The following is a 21741-nucleotide window of genomic DNA, read 5'->3' as shown; positions in this document are numbered from 1 at the left end:
TTTACAATTAATTTTTAAATTATTGATATAAGCTGTCTCCACAAATCGTATCACCATCTTGCAATTTTTATTGTTAAGCTGAACTTAGAATCTAACAGAGAAACTGATTTTCTCTGCCTTCTTCATCAAGTTTTAGCCTCAGGTGTCTTTGCAGGGAAGCATGCCTTCCAAGTCAGTCTCCTCACGACCACTTTACCAGTGAGTTTAGAGGCAATTACACTTCGAGAAACATGTCATGAAGCTGGCTACTAGATTTCAAAGCAGCAGATCCTATGGACAACAAAACTAACCCTGAATCTCAAATTGAATTTGAGGATAAGGGTGGGGCAGAATTAGGTAAGGCTAGTTTTCTATCTAACTAGAACAGAGAACATACAGACACAGTTCTGACCTCTTGATTAGCAGGCCCATGAACTTCTCTGATTCTCTTATTTGTCAAGGGTCTCAGAGTCCAGGATACCCAGAGTGTCTGTACATAACCTAACAAAGATAGAAGTTAAAGAAATTCTTTCACAGATTCTTCTGTACTCTATTAGATGTGTCTGTTGAAGTTGAAAGATTTTTGTTTCTTAGTGTATGTTGTGTGTGTATTTATATGTAATTTATACATAATTTACAAGAAAGCCCTTTCTCCCATTTGTGCTGTTAGTTTATGTGGGTGGACGGTGATTTTATAGAGCAGAGAGCTATCAGTATGCAAGAACAGAGCTGATGGTTGAGGGGGTGGACATCCACATAGCTTCTTCATTGAGGATTGAGGGGTGGACGTCCATACAGAGTCTTAGTCTTCCACTTAAGCCGATAAAAACATCCCCAGCTGACAAGTCATGACACTAGGAGTAATCTTCTAATGTCTCTGGTGGGCTGTGAGGCTCACATAATTAGAGAGCTAAAATCCTTTTTCTTTTCCATTTTGCTACCTCTTTATTCTCTGTGTCACTAGTATAGTAGGAGACCATAAAAGTGGAGTAAGAGAGTGCAGCCAGAGGGGTTTAGCTGCGCCCATGTCAACACTCTGTTTTGTCATTACATGCATGTGCCTTTTACTGTTGTGTAGCTCTGCGCTTCATTGCAGGGATGTGTATTATGGCAGCGGATCCACGGCTTAGCTCGCTCCTTGGGTCTGTACGCCTGGTAGGGAGCAGTGCTCACTGCCGTACGAATCCCAACTTCAGAGAAGGGATAGGGAAGCCATCTCTCCATGCACTGTTTAGTTTAAGACCAGAGAACTGAAGAAAAGACTCTGTCTTTCCTCAGGTCCACCTTAGTTCACTTTTGCTTTGACTGCACACTGAAAGATCAACAAGATGGCCGCTCTGTCTTTTGTGAGTGTTCAATCGTTCTGTGTAGTTTACTGTAATAATAACGGAAGCAAGTCCCTGATTTGGGGGTAGGTACAGACATGAAATTGAGCTCATTCCTAAGTATGAAAAAGAAAACTTAAAAAACGTAAACATTAGATACATTACTGTAGATGATACACAAGGAGAGAGAAAATCTAAAGACATTTTTCATCTTAAATATGTTCCTTTCACTGTGAATCCTGGTCACCTTCTGCCAGTCTGACAGAAAGGATAGGCATGTTTTGGCCTTTCTGTTGGGTCCTAACAGGGTCTGGTATCATATACAAGCAGTTCAATGCCCTTTTTCCATTATGCTTGTCAGAGGGAAAGCTGCAGAGCCACTGGCCAGCTGCCATTTCACAAGGTGAACACGAAGACTCTAAGAAGAGCTTTAAAATTACTCATGTCCGTCCCTGGAGCCATCTGGTCTAGATGGGTGGCTTTTTTTTTTTTTTTTTTTTTTTTTTTTTTTTTTTTCTCCTTTGGTTTTCTGAGATCAAGACTGTTTTGTAGTCCCTTGGCCTGGAACTCACTACATTGAGTAGCCTGTCCTTGGGCTTACAATATTTTCCCCAAGTGCCAGGACTGCAGCTGGGTACCTTCCTATTCTTCAGGCTGAACACAATCATTTGACCTTCCTTCAGGACAATGTAGGATCAGATAAAGTCCCAGAGAATTGTCAACTGACCTAACATTTCCCTTTGTAAGCCTGCAGACTTATATGAGACTTGATTAGCCAAATAGGAGTCTATTTCCAAAGGAGATCTGGTTGCTGTCCAATTGCTCCTTTTTAATCAAGAGGGATATATATGGGTCACTTTGTTCGGCTCCTACTCATATTTGCACAGTGTTCTGTTTTGACCACTTTGGTGGAATTATTTTGATCGACTCTGCAATGAGCCCAGCAGGAAAGAACTTTTGCCAGCATCTTTAAAGGTTCATGTCTTGCTGCTGCTGCTCTTTCTAACTACATGAGGGTAGGGAGAGCTCAGATCCTCTTCTCAACAGTATTACGAGCCAAGGAAGGCCTAAGCACCATGCATTTGTGGTTTAGAAATCTGCTCATGAAACTGGGGCATGCTATGGACATTTCTATAAAGTTTATCATTGATATCATTTTATTAATCTGATCCCAGTGGGGGAAAAAGTTTATGAAGTTGGTAGAAAATTATCTTTGTTGGTAAATGTTTTAGTTCTCCACATATTTGTGTGTGCGATTTCTAGAATCTTCTCACTTACCTCTGTTCTACCTGAGTCTTTTCTTGTCCCTGGATTGTTCAAGAGACAGGTCCTAACTCCATACCACCAGATATAACTCCCACTGTGCCTCAGGACAGCCTCAGCCTTTCACCACCCGGATTCAGCAGGCCTGGGTCACCACATCCTGCTGCCACTCCTTATGTTTGTTGGCCTATTTTGTTGAAACTGACTCTATCTAGGCAAAATTTAAACCTGAGGACTGAGAGTCAAACTATCCTTATTCCCAGCAGTATTTGAACATATGAATAGATAATCACGTAAAAGGAAATATTAAAACTGAAGGGTATAATCTCAAATGACTGAGTCTTAGACATGATATCACCCATGTCGGTCCCTTTAGGGCAGTGGTTCTCAACCTTTCTACTGCTGTGACCCTTTAAGGCCACCACCAGCTATAAGAATTATTTTCATTGCCACTTTGTCTTTTTTTGCTTTTGTTTTATGAATCATAATGTAAATATCAGTGCTATCTGATGGCTTTAGGCAACCATGATGAAAGAGTCATTTGACTCCCAAAGGGGTGGAGACCCACAGGTTGAGAACCACTGCTTTAGAAGCTAGCTGATTGGGGATGTGGGAAATTGAAAGGAAGACCATGGGAAGACTATTTCACATCACCAGTGTTTACAACATCTGACTGATTCCTCCCTCTCAGAACGTAACTCCTCTAGACAGTGAAAACTGTTTTAAATCTGACTCACTCTTTTGTTGATTCACCATATCATCTTCATTTATTTCTTTTTCTGAATAAATATCTACCAGGACTCCTGAAAAATGTGTGTAAAATTTAATGTAGCAGTGAATTCCACGTGGAGCCTTGGGGACATGGCTTTCTGCTTGGTTTTGTCTTCTGTCTCCACTGGAAACATAGCATACATCCACCAGTTCCTCCAATCACATCTCCCCTTCCATTCTTTAATGTCTTGAGAGTCATGATACAATGAGTGACAACGGGCATGCTGTTCTCTGCTTCCTCTTGCTGACAACATCTTGACCACTGTGAGGGGCTCCACTCTGCAGAGGCTAACTGAATAAGCTCAATGTACCATGTTCATTAGCAGCACTAGCTAGATATAACTTAGAAACACTGACAGTGCCTCCCTCTTCATGTAGTTTTATCATCTTGGGAGGATGGGCATCTATAGACATAGACTCAGGGACCTAGAAAACACTTAACATCATTTTTTCTAATATGATTGGCTTCGTTTTGCTACTTCTCTTTTGAAAAACTTTTCATCCAAATAGAATATTCTTTAGACAATATATAAGGTTATTTCCCTGATGACTGTTGAATCAAAATTTCAAAATTTTAAAGGTACCATGTGTGCACGGTCCCTCCTGCAAAGAAGTACTGTCATGTCTTCTTTAACCAGGGCACTCTCGGATGTTGTTGCTGGAGGTCAGTGTGTGTGTGTGTGTGTGTGTGTGTGTGTGTGTGTGTGTGTTTGTATACAAGCATGTGTAAGTACACTTGTGCATATGCACATTTAATGGCTACATTTATTGTGAAAACACCCTGTCAATCTAGTGCCCCTGAAACTTTGGAATTTGGCTGAGTGCATACAGCAAACTCTCTAGGCAAAAGAAAAGAAAAGAAAAGAAAAGAAGAAAAGAAAAAGAAAAAGAAAAAGAAAAGAAAAAGAAAAAGAAAGAAGAAGAAGAGAAGAAGAAGAAGAGAAAAAGAAAAGAAGAGAGAAAAGAAAAGAAAAAGAAAGAGGAAGGGAGGGAGGGAGGGAGGGAGGGAGAGAGAGAGAGAGAGAGAGAGAGAGAGAGAGAGAGAGAGAGAGAGAGAGAGAGAGAAATCCAGAGGTTACAAAGCTGTGAAAAATACCAATCAAAAACCCAAAACAAACTGGGTCAGAGTCTACTTCCCTCTGCGTTGCTGCTGGGTGATTCTGTGGGAGTGACTGTAAACCAGGTCTTCTCATATGCTGATCGTTTTCCCATCAATTCAGATAGGGACTCTCATGAATAGAGTACAGACTTCCAAGGCCACAGACTTGAGAGAAATTTTAATCTCATTCTTACAATTGTACTATTGTGAGAGGTTTGCCAAGACAAAGGCTGTACTGTACCAGGGATTCTAGTACTTCATTACTTCTCTGTGACTGCATTTGCTGGGCTCGTTCTCCCACAAGACAATAATCTTCAATCGTAGTTTATGTTCTGTGAGCATCTTACTGTGGGTAGCGCTTCTGCAGTGTATATGATCTACCAGTGTCATTCATGACAGTCTCTCTCCAACAATCTGGTGACTTATCAAGAGACTTGAGCAAAAGCTATAGAAGCCAGTGGCTGCCTTTCAGGACGCTGTCTTGGAATCACATCATCCAAAGAGCATGGCTGGAAAACTTGAGAGGGACAGCAGCCTCTCCTTGCATGCTTTTTCCTGTTCTCAAAGTCAACCAGTTTTCTAATTTGGAAGCAATTTAATATCTTGTGTGGGTGAGATTAAGCATTATATTTTTCTTGAACATCATTTAGTTTTTAACACCATGTTCTCCACAAATGTAAGCCATGTACTGCATGCTTTTAAGTGACTGGATGACTTTTGAGATTTAATTTATGTCTATTTGTATCTCCAAAAAAATCACCAACTCAATATTTTGGCTGAGGAATCCAAATCAAATTGTGGTCTAAGTAACAGGCCACTTCCATTGGATGTATGAAGCCCCAGCAAGCAATTAGCGGTGAATGTTTAAGTGCCTTCATTACCCTGATGTGGTCAATGCAACAGGCATTTGGGAAGGTGGCAACCGGAGGGCACTTCTCTGAGTTCTGTTTCTGTGGGTTGGTCACCTGAATACTGGAAGACTTTCTCTAAGCCGCACACCACCTCTGTACCTCTACTGTCTGAAACAAAATGAATCAGGCTTTCCCAATACAGAACAGGTTGCCGATGGGAAATCACTACATGCATTTTGTGACTGGGAAAGGTTTTCTCCCAGGATCAGAACCTGGCTCCTTTAGGCACAGAAAACCCAAATGCCAAGACTTTCTAGGGTTTGAAAGAGCCAAGGTTCCTTTCAAAACCCTGCTGATTGGTTTTGTTAATTGCCTTAGTGTGCTGTGTTGAACATGTAAAGGTGAATATACCAATACCCCATGTCTCCCAGAAGCCAATTTTATTATATATGGCCCAAGGGGAGAAATGTCTGAATAATTATAGGTTCAAGATTCTCATTTTAAATTTATTTTTTTTTTAAAGGAAAAAACAACACTGGAGAGCCTGACTCAGCAGTTGGCAGTTAAACAGAATGAAGAAGGGAAATTTAGCCATGGAATGATGGATTTCAATATGAGTGGAGATTCTGACGGTTTGTGGCAATTACTCATTTTATACTCCAGGATGGAGTGGGAGGGTGGACTTGGAGCTGCTTAAAACAGCAAAAAGAACAGGCAGAAAGGTCACTGCCTACCTGACCATCCCAGTGGAGGCTCACATACAGTGCTCAGTCGCCATGTGCCAAACACTTCTTCCTTGTTGCTCATCTTTCCACCCTAATGGGACCTATCAATGTGGCTGCAGACAAGAAGATTGACTCCAGTGGTTTGGAATCACTCCCCCAGGATCAGGGGGCTGTAAGTGCCAGAGGCAGGACTCTAAGATGACATAACTCTAAAGCAAGTACCCTTGTATCCATCCACCCTGCCTCTCACCCCCTTGTTTCCTGACACCAAACTTTGTAGGACTAAGTATCTACCAGCTGATTTTGCAGCTTGCACTATCAGCTAAACACACAGTTCAGAGGACACATCCTGGACATTTTTCTTGCATTTTGCAGGCTTACCTGCTACGCTGTCTACACACTAACAGAAACCTACTCTGACCCAACATCTAGACAGCACTCTAAGCACGTAAGCCACACTCCTGTCCTATATCTCAGCCTTGGGTCACTTCAGACAGCACAGCTGGCAGCCAGGGTGACACCCAGTTCAGCTGATACAGCAAAGAGAGCATAAGAAGAAACTGTTGTTTCTCTTATACAGAACCCAAATGGCTTCTCCTTCCGGTACCAGGTAACATATGTTTTAGAACCTCAGTGGACCAGCCTTGCTGCAGGCTAGAAAAGACTCAGTCTCACTGAGACTCAAACAGGAAGAGGGGGATCCCTGTGAATCTTCAGCACCCACCCTTCTCTGGTCATCAAGCTTCTCACCAGCCAAAAGCGAGCCAAGCTCGGATAACTAACTCCACGATCCTGTCGCAATTGAACTTGTTCAATTGGAGAGCCAGAGAAACAAAATCTTGCAGCCGTTGCCTTCCCAGAATAAACCTGGCCTACGTACATACAAAGAGCCTATTTAGAGATGGCGGAGCCCCATGCTGCTGCTCTCCTGGCTTACGTTGCTGTAAGGTGTAAGAACCGGAAACAGCAGATGTGCCACGATCATTCCCTAGTTACAAACACATTTCCGAAGGACGCTGTTGTGCATCAGCTCTGTTGTTTGTCAATCGAGAGGCAATTACCGGTCGTAACACATTTCATCAATTTTAAGTTATGCTCGCATGATAAAATACACTCTGGCAATAAAGCATCACTGCAAAGAAGCTTGTGCTGCCATTGTCTAACTTAGCGGTGCTCATATGCAAAGTAGCTTCCCATTTGCATTGAGCAAGGAGCTTGCAAGAGATGATTGGGAACCATGTGCACTGCTAGAGAGATGCCGAGCTATGACCCATGCTTCTAGAGAGAGGCTATTTTGTTGTTTTCAATTTGCCAGTTGTATAGAAGCAATACTGATTATTTACCGATTCTTCAAATTAATTAAGGTATACGGATGAATGGGAGGAATTCGTTGATGGTACAGGAACTAGAAATCACCAGATTTCTAGTTTTATGTTCGTTTTGTCTGTTTGATAATGACAATGGTGAAGTCCTAGCTACAGAATGCCAGGCTCCCCTTGTTCTCATTGCATGAACTCAAGCATCTCTGGCCCTTGGCTGTGAGATACTCTGCAGGAGATGCCTTATGGATTCACATAAGGCCAGAGAAGGAAGTGTGCAGCTTCTGAGGTTCTGTGTGTCTCACAGGGAGAAGAGGTCCCTTGTCATCAGTGGCCTTGATATCTGAAATACAATCATGAATTTGATTTCGATAACTTAACATTCTAGGAGGAAAGACATTCAGTGGAACATGTGTTTTGTTTTGTTTTGTTTTGTTTTGTTTTTTAAGAACCAATGATAATATACACATTAATTGGTTCTTTTCTTCCAACTACCCAGTGCCTTTTGTGGGCAAGGTAAGACAGTCATTACACATGTTGACACATGATTGAAAAGAAACACCAACCACATTAAAGGGAGGTATTTATGTTGTTTTGACTGGAATTCAGTCTAGCATGTTTTTACTAATGGGTCCTCAGAAACAAAAAAGAGGGGAAAGGTACAAACACTTAAAGTCCTCACAGCCTCTTTGCTTCCCAAACCATCCTGCCATCCCCATGAGTGTTCCATACTTTTACCAGATTGTTTACATCTGTAATATCTCTGCAGTAATGCTACACTCAGAGACTAGCACACCCCCTCTCCCCATAGAATCCAAAAATAGTGTGCCCCAGCTTTCTCTGGACTCTTGAAAGTAAATGCTGAAACCGTCCATAGTCCTTCGAAAACCCAAGAAGAAATGAGAACTGGGTTAAAAATACAAACACATTTGCTGCCACAGGCTTATCACAGACACTTCATGAGCAAGCATCTGCCTTAGGAACTGCGAGTACCATTATCAGAAGTATTTTTTGTTTTCCGATATTTTAATAGCCTAAGAAAACAGTCATTGGGGAGGAGCCCTGCCAAAGTCTCCACACTGACATAAGTGCTGCTGTTCCCTGTTTCTAGGAAGTGCTGGAGTCTCAGAGTCAAGAATTTACAGGGAATCCAGGGGACGTGGCAGCAACGAGCCCCACATAAAGCGTCCAATGAATGCCTTCATGGTGTGGGCAAAAGATGAACGGAGGAAAATCCTTCAGGCCTTCCCCGACATGCACAATTCCAACATCAGCAAGATACTGGGTAAGGAGATTGCAGAGGACGGAGTATGTGCCGGGAGACATGTTGTGCTGTGATGTCTTCTGCTCTCAGACGATGGGCGTGGAAGGCAGGCTGCTCTTGTCTTCTGCTAATATTCCAGAACAGTAGCACCATCACTGAGGGTCCTGAGGACAAGACAGCACCCCGTGGCCTTTAATTCTTCATTCCATCTGTGAACTGGACAGGCGGGTCTCATCCCTCCCTTGCCCCCCTTTGAAGAAGCATAAGAATGTTGGTGTTATGTTTGGTATTCATGGTGTGCTGGAGAAGGAGGAGGAGAGGACATAGGACCTAGACTAGCCACTCCATTCCTTTCAGTGACCCTGCAGATGACTGTGCTTTTGGTAAATCTAGAACGAGATGACTTGAAAAGCAACTTTACCTACCACTACAGCTCCCCGTGTACAAGAGAAGATATACCTTTACCCGAAAGTATAGACACTCATGCACAAGAGAAGATGGCTAGGGAGGGCACAGAATAAAGAAAGACTTAGTGTGGACTGGTTTAAGGCAAGGGCCAGGCCGAGTGGAAGGGAGATGAAGGCTCCATTCTCCACTGGTTCTGTGACCTGGTCATTACCATGTTAACATCATTATCCTCATCTTCATCTCCAACAAGCACATAGCACTAGAGCAGCAAGACAAGTGTATATTGCCCATTCTCTCACGATAAGAGTTCAGAATGAAGGCACCTAGCTCCATCAGAAAAAATTAGGCCTTGAAAAATAAGTAGCAGCATACACCTAAACTTCTTATGCTGTATTAAAATTGATGATACTCTTGGAATTACACCTACATTATAGAGAGATATCTTTGAGGGTGCATTAAAGAACTGGCTGTCTACACATAGTAACTAAATACACTCTTCTCTATTCATAATCTCATATCTTCAACAAAGGCAGTAGATGCCACCCAGGTCACAAGGTGCTTGTAATCCGATCAGATCATATAAAAAACACACACTTACACGCACGTGCTTTAATATCTTCTTCTAAAATGGTTTTCAGATGAATACATGCATGGAATCTGAGAGATTATAACAAGTAGCATTCCCTTGCATAAGCAGGACTCCTACATTTGAAAACACAAATTTGTACAAAGTATAGTCCTGGAAGAGCTAGAGCTGAAACAAATGTTCCTAACATCCACACCATCTCTGACTTATCCATCCCTTTGATTAATTCAGTCTCTCCTCCTCACGAATTACTCAAAAAATTTTTTCAGACATGGTCTCACTATGTAGCCCTTGTTGTCCTGGAGCTAACTATAGAGACAAGACGGGGCCTCAAACTCATAGAGATATGCCTGCCTCTGCCTCTGCCTCTCAAATGCTAGGACCACATCTGGCCAAACTGGAACATGCCACACATGCTTCATTTGGAATCACTTGATAAGCAAGCTTGGTGCTAAGTCCTTCTCACTGGTTCAAACTTAGTTCTATGAAGAAGAGCAGACAGCACGGAGAGGTGGCTCAGTGGTTAAGGATGCTTGCTTCCTGAATTAGGTTTTCAGCCATCAAGATGTGAGGCTCACAACCACCTGCCACAGCAGGTCCAGATTATCCAAGGCCCTCACATCTAGGATCCATGGGCAACTGCAATCATATGCACACAGAATTAAAAACCTTGAAAAGTTATTTAGAAGACCATCACTTTTTTTCTAGGAAATGTAGCAAAGACCCTTTATGGTATAGTAGTAAGTGGGAAGGAAAATCCTTTCTGTCATAAGGCGAACCACACCATCGGACCTCTGCTGTTACAGTCTGCATATAAGATGTCTCCAGCCCAAGCCCTTCCAATACAGTCGTATTAATTAGACATGGAGCAATTTTAGACACCCAAAAATTAAACACTGAAGTTTTGGGGGCCTCAGTATTTAGTCGTAGCTTTAAGTAAATATAAAATCTTCAAATAGCCACACGATGGTTCTAAGTGGCCTATTTCATAGAAAAGTACAAAGAAGGCTTAATGTTTTTCTCCTTACCGATTGTTTTGGATAACAGCCCCCGACAGCATGCTGCTAATTCATTCTGCTTAAAACAGGCGCTTGAGCTGGGTTGACATTTTATGTAGTCTCTGGGGATCCTAGTTGACATTTTAAAGGGCTTCTAAGCATTTTATAATACCCTAAAATCTGGTTTTAATAAGCCATTCTGCTGAAATTGTTAACATAAGGAATCACCTTTTACTGTTTGGCTCGAGATCAGGGACTGGGGGACATCTTTTTCTGATTAGACATACAGCAGTCGGAGTAAAATGTGCAAATTCATTACATGCCCCATAGAGATGCTGCTCCCTCTCTCTTCTTGGAGCCTACTGCCAGACTCAGAAGGAATAGTCTGAAAAAATAAATTTTAAAAAAAGGCTCCTTATTTTCTCTTATTTTGAACATCAAATATTTTTCATTGCAACTGATAACTCTTTTGTTATCAGAAGGCATCCCCAGTAGTCTCTTCATTTGCCTTGCAAACAGCTCACCCTTTGAAAGCAGCTAGCCACTTCTGTACTGTGTGTACACGTTTGCAAGCACAAACCAAACCAAGTAACTGTTTTCATCTTTTTGTGGGGACAGGGTGGACAGTGTCTTTGCTAGCATCCTCCCTGACTGTATTTATGGGACCTGCAGTCCACAGCCATTGTTTCTGGGAAGTCATTGAGACCAAGATGAAGCCTCCAGTTGGCTTTCCCCACCCAGAGGAATTATTAAAGATGTAAACTGGATTTGCCTCCAAACTGAGACTGCATGGTCCGAAGGTGAAGTTGAGCCTCTACATCTCAGTTGGTACCTAAGCTATTGTTCATAACTATGAACAAATAAATATGTAATTTGAGTAGTCGAGTGTACATGCCTGTAATTCCAGTTTTAAAGCAGGCAGGCTGGCTAACCTGAGCTAGCTACCTGGAGAGACCCTGTCTCTAAAAACATAAAGTTGTCATTATTGTGAGGTCTTGTTCTTTAGACGATAGCTTAAGACTGGGTACTATCAGGAGGGGAAGTAGGGAGTTTTAATTCTCACCCTACCCACCCAGCATAATACACATAATAGAAATATTAAAATGACCATCAGTCCAAGGCAGGTCACCTCTAAGAAGAAGCATTCCTTTCTTCAGAGACAAAATACTTTAGGAAAAAATGGAAAGAATCTTCAATACTTTGCAATCCAATTGAGTTTCCTTATTTCTATATTCTGTTTTGAGGTAGTAGGTCTTGCTCTCAGCCAGTGGTTCTCAACTTTCTGAACACGATGATGCTTTCCTACAGTTCCTCATGCTGTGGTGATCCCCAGTGATGAAATTATTTTTATGGCTACTTCATAACTGTAATTTTGCTATTGTTATGACTTGTAATGTAAATATCTGACCCCTGTAGGGTCACAACCCACAGGTTGAGAACCACTGTTCTAGAGGGCACCGTGAAACAGAGTCTGGGCTGTACTTAGAATAATGTGGGCTGACCAAACTGACCATGCTGCTCAAACAGATATTTTAGAACAAAAAAAAAAACAAAACAAAAAAAAAACCCAAAAAAAAAACAAAAAACAAAAAAAAAAAAAAAAAAAAAAAAAAAAAAAAAAAAACCAAGCAGCTCTGCTATTTGAACTCTAACCTGAGTTGTGTTTGGAATAAAACAAACCCCAAATCTGTCTGGATTGGGGGCAACCTGTCTGAAACACTTGTGACAGATTCTCTGTCAGGCTTCCCCATCTGCTTCCTAATGGAGCAGGTGCAAAACTGAGCACATCGAGGCTCTTCCTCATCCCTGGGGTGGACTGCTCAGTGACTACCTACCTAGGGTAGGTGCTGCCTCCGCCCGAGTTTAGGGTTACAGCTTCTTCTAAGCTCTTCTCTAGATGATGCCCGAAGGCAGACACTGGGCATGTGCTTCATTGGTTGATCTCTTTCTGCTGCTGTCAGGATGCTTGATGAGATGGCGTAACTTTTCAAGATACCTGGGGTGATGGTCTTCTACTGTAAGAGTACAGGGCACTGAGTGGTAGGAAATGGGGGAAGTGCTGCTCCTCTCTCTCCCTCTTGCCCACCCTCTCCCTATAGAACTGCCAGTATCTTATAGGAGCTTCCACCAGTGATCACGTCTGCTCTTCACCACCTGACCCCTCAGAGAGGCTTACCTCTGAGCACCCCACAGTTAAAGTAGCTTTCCATTCTGGGCCAACACATGCTGAGGATGGAATTCCAGGCTAAGGTTGGATACAAGGAAGGGGCCGTGCACCGTCTACAGCTCTAAGCAGCTCCTAGGGTTGAATTTGTACATTTGACTCAGGTAAAGTTGCTTATTTTTTTTTTTTTTTTAGAGAAGCACACCTCACCTGCAAAAGATTATAGCAACCCCTACTACCAGTATTCTTACTGCACATGGCCACAGATAGAATCAAGGCATCCGATCACATCTAAACTGGGAATTTGCACATGCTATTTTTAGTGACCCTTCAACCTTGTTTGGTCTCTATAAATCCAAGTTAGATTAAACACAAAACAGTAAAAAGGAGAAAAAAAGAGTCACTACCACTAACACAGATTATCACGAGACATGTTTCTTCTTAAAGGGGATTGTTAAAATAAAAGCCTTGCTTGATGCATATTTATTATGGTACTTGTAGTGTCTGCTGGATCAGAGTAGGTATACATATGCACGTAACACACATTTATGAGTCAAATCTGCACAATGTTGGGTAGGCAATCTCATGCATGTGAAAAATCAGTTCTCTCACGAAAATAGCTAGAATGTTGTCTCTCTAGCTCATAGGACAGTAGCAAGATGACAAAATGTCATTTTTAAAACTGTTGTAACTTATCTTGTGAGCCTAGGGCACCCCAGGTAGAGGTAGAGGACAACTTCCAGGAGGTCAGTTTTCTCTATCCACCATCTGAGTCAGTACTTTTCCCAGTGAGCTGTCACAAGACCCAAGATGACCCAAGTTCTTAACACAGCTCTCACACATGGCAACCCCAATCCTATATGTCTCCCGTTTAGAGGGGTTCATTTTTAACTCCAACATTTTCTACAGACATGGTTTTCTGAAACTACTTGATATATGAACTCTTGTGATAAGCACTGTACCCTCACGTAGAAAAACTCCAAAGACTCAGTAAGTTAGGCTCACAACACGGGACGAAGTCCTGTGGAGTGTTTAGCAATGTAACTGACTGTGTCCTATGAAATTCTTGAGCTTTTCAGTGCATAATAAGCAAGTCTAGTTAAACTGTTCATTCAAGTCAAAAATAATACATTGCCCGGCGCTTGTGTCTTTGGGTGCATAATTTCCTTGCAGACACCTCTGTTCTTGTGAAATCTCGCCTTTCAAGTTGATCTTGCTAATCAGAAACATGTTTATATAGCTCTGGCTCTTGGCCAACATTTTCTTTCAACTTCTTTCTTGTTCTCTGTGGCATCTCCCTTTTTTTTTTTTTTTTTTAGGATTCTTAGAAACACTGCAAATTGGCATTGTAACCACCTTGTCTCCACAGGATCTCGCTGGAAAGCTATGACCAACCTAGAGAAACAGCCATACTACGAGGAGCAGGCCCGCCTCAGCAAACAGCACCTGGAGAAGTACCCGGACTACAAGTACAAGCCTAGGCCGAAGCGCACCTGTCTGGTGGATGGCAAGAAGCTGCGTATCGGGGAATACAAGGCCATCATGAGGAACAGGAGGCAGGAAATGCGACAGTACTTCAACGTTGGGTATGGAAGCTTCCTTACTCAACGACGCTTCCTATGGCATAGTGCCATCTTCCTGGTGTCCACATGGGACGATCCACACCCTTCCCCCCTACCCCCCCCCCCCCCGTCTACTTAGTTGTAAAGCGACCTTTTGAAAAGGAACCTGCAGCCTTCTAAGATTATTTAGTACCCTATTATGAAGCCTTAAATACAGACATACTGTATAGGCAGGCAGATATCTATTTGTTTGTTTAGAGGAGAAGCCACTGCAGGCTGCCTGCTCACCCTATGGGTTTTATCCCCACTTCTCTGAAGCAGATCCAATTCAATAATAGACATCGTCTTTCTGCTTGCAGTTAGAAACTTCAGAGGTATGACTGGATCTAACTGGTTCTTTTACCGGCTGATGTTCATGACTTCCGCTGTCTCACCGGGATAGATTTCACCACTGGCAGCTTTGGTGTGATAACACAACCTAACAGTGATTCTAAATGAGTCACATGTTTTCCAGCACCGTGGAACTGCTGAGCCATCCCCCATACACACACACACGCACACGCACACGCACACGCACACACACGCACACACACGCGCGCACACACACACGCGCGCACACACACGCACACACGCACACGCGCACACACGCACACTGACACACACACACACGCACACGCACACTGACACACACACGCACACGCACACGCACACTGACACACACGCACACGCACACGCACACGCACACGCACACACACACACACATATCTTCTGGGTGCACACCTCATACAGTTGGAATCACATTCAGGACACAGCAAGCTCATGGACAGGAGGGTTCCATTTGAACTGAAACCCTGCCCCAAGGATGTTCCTCTCCGTTTCCCACAGGGAGGTCACACACAGTGATGTTACCTGCTGCCTACAGTGACACTGTGGAGTTCTCAAGACACACAGGGATAAAGTCACTCATGCCTGAAACACTGACACCCAGAGAACTTAAGAGAGCAAACACCTCTTCAAATATACTCAGAAGAATGAAAAATAAATAAATAAATAGTGGCCCTACCTGCTGCACACCCTCCATTCCCTTAAAAGAGCCAGTGTGCTCTGCGCAAGGTTCCAGGAGGCCGCCACTTCTGAAGTCTATAGTAAATCTCTGAAGGGCCGAGAGAAGGAATCCCACATGAATGCCTGTGAACCCACCCTGACAGGACCAACTAAATCAATCTCTAAAGTCCAGTGCAAACCCAAGAAGGTGGAGTTCCCAGGCTAAAGGATTTAAAGAGTCCATAGACTGGGACCATAGAGGCAGGTATGGGTGATTTCTGGAGTGGTTTGTCTATGAGTCTGGCCCTGACTCTGACCCCTCAAATGGCTAGCACCATTTCACATAATAGATGGATAACACGACAGCTTTACCTTCTTATGTTTGGGGGGATCATAATGTTATTTTGAGAGTTCTAAACAGTTTAGGGTTTTTTCTTTTTCCCCATTATACTTGAACTATCTTTGGGCTCCGTTGTGGGAAAAACATATACAAACTCCTCCTGGTCACAGTGAAGGCAAAGTGAGCTGCAAGTCAGGGTCTTGGGTACATTTGCTTAATTATTCTGCACCATATTTTCCCCCAATAATAATAAAGTGGGGTTATCCTAATTATCAAATAGCAGTTCTAAATGCCCCGTATCTGTGAAGCACAACGCGGGCAGGGAAGGCATTAGAATCAACACAGGATGTCACTTGAACATCTTGGCTAATTGGGCGAATGCTGGTTTGCGTGAGGTGGCACCGGGGCAGTAAAGCTGAGACCTACCATGCACACTCACCCACCGTCTCTTTCTGTGACAGGCAACAAGCACAGATCCCCATCGCTACCGCTGGTGTCGTGTACCCCGGGGCCATCGCCATGGCAGGAATGCCATCCCCTCACTTGCCCTCAGAGCATTCGAGCGTGTCCAGCAGCCCGGAGCCCGGGATGCCCGTGATTCAGAGCACTTACGGCGTGAAGGGGGAGGAGCCTCATATCAAGGAGGAGATCCAGGCTGAGGACATCAATGGAGAGATTTACGAGGAGTACGATGAGGAGGAGGAGGACCCGGATGTGGATTATGGGAGTGACAGCGAAAACCACATTGCAGGACAAGCCAACTGATAAGGGCCGACAGACTGCGGTGAGCCGAGGACTTGAAGAAGCCCTGGCCGGTTCATCCTTACCGGTGGCCAAGCACATTAAGTCTCTCATACACTGACTGTTATTTTAACTGTTAGTCTTAAATAGTTGGGACATCAGCTGACAAATAGACCTCAGCCTCAAAAGGCTCGGAAAGGAAAAGAAAGAAAAAAAAAAATACAAGCAAACGTCAACAACAAGAGATCGAAATAAGCTATGGGTAAACAATGCCAGTAACTCAGCTGCTACACCCCAGCACTGAAGTCTCACCCGTCAACTTTTTTTTTTTTTTAATAAACTTTATGGCTGTTTGTTCTATATTAGAAATCCTCACTCAGGTACACAGTGCCAACAAGTGGCTTGTGAATGTGTTATATTGTTCTGTGCTACAATTTTTAAAAAGAAATAAGTTTTGTTCTGTTCTGTTCTGTTTTGGGGTAGGGGGGTGGTGGTTCTGGGTTTTTCTCTTTTTCTTTTTCTTTTTTTAATTTTCCTTTTCTTTTTGATTGTTATCTTGCACCTGACAGACAGGGGGAAGACAGCAGTCAGTTCCTTCCACCCTCTCTATCTCTCTGCTTTAAAGATGGAGGCATGTGTGTGGGGGTCTGGGGGGCCGGGGAGGAAAACAAGAGCCTGTGTTTGCCTTCATTGCTTAGACACAACAGAGTCAGCAACCGTTTTTCCTTAGAGACCCCTAGCCCTTGCACACGACACTACATCTTTGAGCAAGTGCCAAATTCCTACCGAAGCGATCACCAACTTCATTTGCTTGCCCTTCCTTTCTCCTGATTCCTTCTTCCGTTAGGACAGTGTTAAACCTTAGACAGTCCCTGGAAAGAGCTGACACACCAGCAACTGGTGAGACTGGTTTTTGTTTTGTTTTCTTTTCTTTTTCTTTTATGGAAACTGTAGGTGCCGTTCTCAGGTGAAAAGAGAGAGAGACAGAAATTTAGAGAAAAAAATATTTTCTGATCTTGGATTTCTCTGTGTGTGTGTGTGTGTGTGTGTGTGTGTGTGTGTGTGTGTGTGTGTGTTTATGGTACATTAGATACATTCCTATTAGGGAATAATGTCGGGCCATTGTAAGCAACACCCCTCATGTGGGAATAGAATTCCACCCCTCCTGAGCAAGTGGACTTAGAAGCAACCTCAACCTTGACTTTGCACTTCCGGGGGCAATGGAGCTAAGTAGAGAACTCAGAAATTCTATTTTTCAACTTCTAGTACGCTCATTATCGGGTGGACCTAGAGGCCCTGTGTCACGGGCATGTGGATGGCAGTCGTGGAAGTTACCAGCCAAATGCTTCTGAAGGCTCTGTCTCCCTGGATTATTTGCTTTTTCTAATGTTTGCTACTTAGTGATCTGTGTGGATGTGTGTGCGTGTTTGTTTTACCTGTTGAAACTCTGAGCAAAGCAATCGTCGTTTTGACTGAACCTATTTGCCATTTTTCAGAAATACAGAATTAGCTTATGTCTCCGATGTTCCATCCTTTCCTGCTGAGGAAACAGAACTGATGGTTTTATAAGATTTTCTTTTCATCTCTCCATGCAATGATGTTAGAGACTGTTTGTGTTTCACAAGTGTGGGCCATGCATAGTCAATACCCCAAGGACCAGGATTTGGTTAAACTTCACCGCAGCACCACAAAGTGGAGCCTAGATGAACACAGAGACCCCTTCCCAGTGTAATGGTCCTTCACTGTAATTTGAGCCTGCTAAAGATCAATTGCTGGTGCCAGACACAGTGCAGGCTTAGAGCAATAACCAAGGATGACCAGACCAATGATTCCAGTCGCCAACCAAAAGGCCAAGACAGTGGTAGACAGACAATTGCAGCTTCACGTCAGGTCACTCCCGACTCTTTGTGTTTAAACAGAGAGAGCAAGGACCACAACCAGGGGCTTAGATGTGTTCCTGTGTTCTAGTCCTTTCTCATGTTGCCAAATACCACCAGTTTGATTTCCACATGTAAATGAGTAAACAAGGAAGAGGAGGAGGGAAAGAAAACTCCTTCCTGTTTTTTTTTTCTCTCTCAGAAAGTCTTGCCTTGGAGTTTTCCTTGGAGGAGCTCCTCAGACCTGCATGTCAGAGGTTTTCCGTTCATGGGATTTTTTTGTTTGTTTGTTTGTTTTTGTTGTTTTCTTCTTCTTATGACTGTATTTTCATTTGAATTGCCTCTTTTTTTGCTAGTGTAAAATTATGATTAAATAATAATAATAATAGTAATAATAATAACGGTCAGCTGTTCCCAGATTAGTAAATTATGTATAATTTATTTTATTTCTCCCTATTTTATTCTGCTTTGGATTTGGAAGCTGTTAGGTATTTAAAACTAATTTCTATTTCTAGCTCATACACACACACACACACACACGCACATAGCTGTATGTGTGTATATACACACATAAACACACATGTCTATATGTGTGTGTACACACAAACACTTGCTTCTCCACCCGTAACCTTCTCTATGTTAACAGTTTTGGCCCCAGCAGCATCAGTTCTGGTATTTAATATGAAGGGGGGAATTAGTAGGAATGTCATGTTCGATCTTAATTAACTTATGCTCTTTCCTCTCATCTTAGTTATTTAATTACCAATTATCTAGAGCCAATTTTTTTGTTTTTGTTTTTGTTTGTTTTGTTTCAAAGCACTCTGAATAAGAAAAAAAATAGACACTTGTTTTTATACCGTTATAACGTACAATGTGAAAACAGATTTATTAAAAAAAAAAATGTTTCTCTGTGTCTTAACAAATTTCTCCTGACTGATGTGGGTTCTCCATTCTCATGTGCTGGGTCCCTGTCTCACAGCATATTTGAAACAAGCTTGGTTTTCATTTCCTGACGTTGGGCAACAAGAATACTTTGTTTTAGCTCCAGGTAAGATGCTGCTGACAGCATCCAAGGCCAAAACCCATCCCAGCACAGCAGTGAATCGGAGCAAACTCTCTCTTTGGTTTGCTTTTGGTTTATTTGAAGGGAAAATGAAGCTGTTCACGGTGACCTGTAGCTGCCGAAACTCTCCAGTTTAGTTGAGCTTATGTTTGTACTGAACCGTCCTTAGACAAAACCACAAAGCAAGCCCATAATGACATGCCATTCTCTGTCTGGACATTTTCTTCAGCGGATGTTGGCTTTGCTTTTCTCAAGAGTTTTCCCTAGGGGACAACAAAAGCAAAGACAATTCTACTCATGGCTAAAGTACACATAAGTTTCTTGGGAGAAGGTGCTTTGAATAGCAACTTAACTATAACATCATCTTAAAGCATTTGGCCCATTGGCTGGGTGATGGTTTTTGTAAAGGATCTTACAAGCTTTACATTCTTTCTATGGCACACAGAGGCCAAGTAAGATATGGCAGAGGAGATAAGATAAAACGGAAAGCTGAAAGGTAGCAAACACCATCCCTTTCTCCTTCCCTCTCCCTAACTTACGGGTTTAAGCCACACCCATCTATCTTTTTGCCCCTTTCCCCTCATCTTCCCTTTCACACACGTTTATACCAAAACTGAAGAGTAATATTGCCAATTTCTTCTTTTTATATTTGTTATCGGGACCTCTAAAACTAGTCACATTTGATGTAATTTAAGAAAAATATTCAGTGAGGAAAATGGGTCAAAGTTCTTTGTAAGTCAATGATAATTTGGCTAGTTATTAGAAACAGAATATCACACACACTTTTGTGTAATTTTACTCAGATTAGTCAAGTGAACTCTGAAAGTTCATTTGTTTCTAGCTAAGAGTTACCTTTGTGTAAAACCTCTCCCAGGGAACATATGTACCATGGTTGGAACCAAATCTTCCCATAGGGGATGAATGTTGGAGCGTCAAGTGCTCTATAATGAAGCCACTTCATACATTTGATTTCTAAAGTACAATCTACCTTAGTTTGCTTGAAGGAAATTATCTTTACCATTTTGTGGCATGTTTTCAGATATTTCAGTAATGCAGAAGCTGACAGTGTCCTCAGAGGAATCCTCTTCTCTCTCACTTAAAAACCTAAGGAGTAACTCTACCGTCCTTACTCTAAAGGGTAAATTATTGAATTGTAATAACTGTATATTTACAAACAGGTTTATAAAAATATTTGTCTATCAAATTAATAGTGAAATAAAACTTTATGAGGTTTGCAAGGAAGAAATACGAAAGCTACTTAAAGTGGCTGATCTATCTTATTGCCTCTTAGGGCATACACATTTCTTTAGCCAGGTTGACACAGTATTTAATTTCACTGTCCCCCAGGTTGAAGGTGACATGCTGAGTTTCCTAGGGTCCCTGTCCTCCCCCAGTGTCTGTCACTGGTCCACTGAAGGCAGTGTTTATTCAGTTCCCCTGGCTCTAAAGCACTTAGTCCTCCTAACAGTTTGGATTTCACAAGTGAAAAAGTTTTGTTTGTTTGTTTTGTTTTGTTTTTTTAATGATTTTAAAAAAAAAATAGAAAAGAGACAATCAATGCCTGGAGCTTAAAACAAAGTCTGTGCAAACTACCATCTCACTTGAAATTTAATAAAATAAGAAATTGTGTAAATATAACATAGAGTTATAGATTTCTATTTTGTTCATAACATAGTGTAATATAAGTTGTATATTTTCATGTTTTTGGGTTTTATGTTATCATTCATGCCACAATAAGAATAAAACAGGAGTTTGTGTACTCTTGGGAAAAAGAAAAAGAAAAAAAAAATAAGATGTGGGTCCCCGCCAGCCTGTTTTTTGCTTTTCTGTTCTCGTTTTCATTTTGTTTTGTTTGTTTGGCCTTCCCCCTTTCAGTATTACTGCCGTGCAAGGCACCAATAAAACAGCAAATGTGTTCTTTATCTATTAGACCGTGTCGCTCCATGCAGTTTGTTTATGAGAGGGTAACTTCATTTATGACAAGACAAAGAGGCATCCAGAGGACTTGTCTCCTCACCATCATGACACTAAAAGCAACAAGAAATGTGGACAGTCCTAAGACAAGAATCTACCACCAAGTATGCTACATATGCTGACCCAGGAAACTGAGAGTTACCTATTGAAAGGGCCAGGTCTCAGGCCCAGTCCATGGTGTCATCAATTAAAATCTGGGGACATTAACGAAGCTGCTGCTCTGGCTCAGCTGCAAACACTTTCATAAACACTGATGTCTCCAAATTACCTATTTTCCTAGGAAAGGCTGTCTTCCTCTTCCTGCCCCTACTTCTGTTTTGCCTGTGGAATTTGGTGGTTTTGTCGATAATGCTTCCACACAGAACCTTACGCCTCTGTAGAATCCTTG

At 42.3% G+C, this 21741-nt stretch overlaps 1 protein-coding gene across 13 annotated transcripts in view; it reads left to right on the top strand.

Moving 5' to 3' along the window:
• The window catches only part of Sox5 (SRY-box transcription factor 5), a 943910-nt gene extending 922602 nt beyond the window's left edge, over positions 1-21308 (top strand). For all 13 annotated transcript variants that reach the window (XM_076940816.1, XM_076940819.1, XM_076940814.1 and 10 more), the window contains 4 exons: positions 5812-5920; positions 8444-8617; positions 14122-14338; positions 16160-21308. In XM_076940816.1, coding sequence (XP_076796931.1) covers positions 5812-5920; positions 8444-8617; positions 14122-14338; positions 16160-16463 — 804 coding nt within the window. In that variant the 3' untranslated portion in view covers positions 16464-21308. The remainder of the gene's footprint in view (positions 1-5811; positions 5921-8443; positions 8618-14121; positions 14339-16159) is intronic.
• Positions 21309-21741: the final 433 nt, after the last annotated feature.

This window comes from Arvicanthis niloticus, chromosome 9 (genome assembly GCF_011762505.2).
Source record: "Arvicanthis niloticus isolate mArvNil1 chromosome 9, mArvNil1.pat.X, whole genome shotgun sequence".
In the NCBI taxonomy this organism is placed as follows: domain Eukaryota; kingdom Metazoa; phylum Chordata; class Mammalia; order Rodentia; family Muridae; genus Arvicanthis; species Arvicanthis niloticus.
This window is presented reverse-complemented; position numbering and strand designations above follow the sequence as displayed.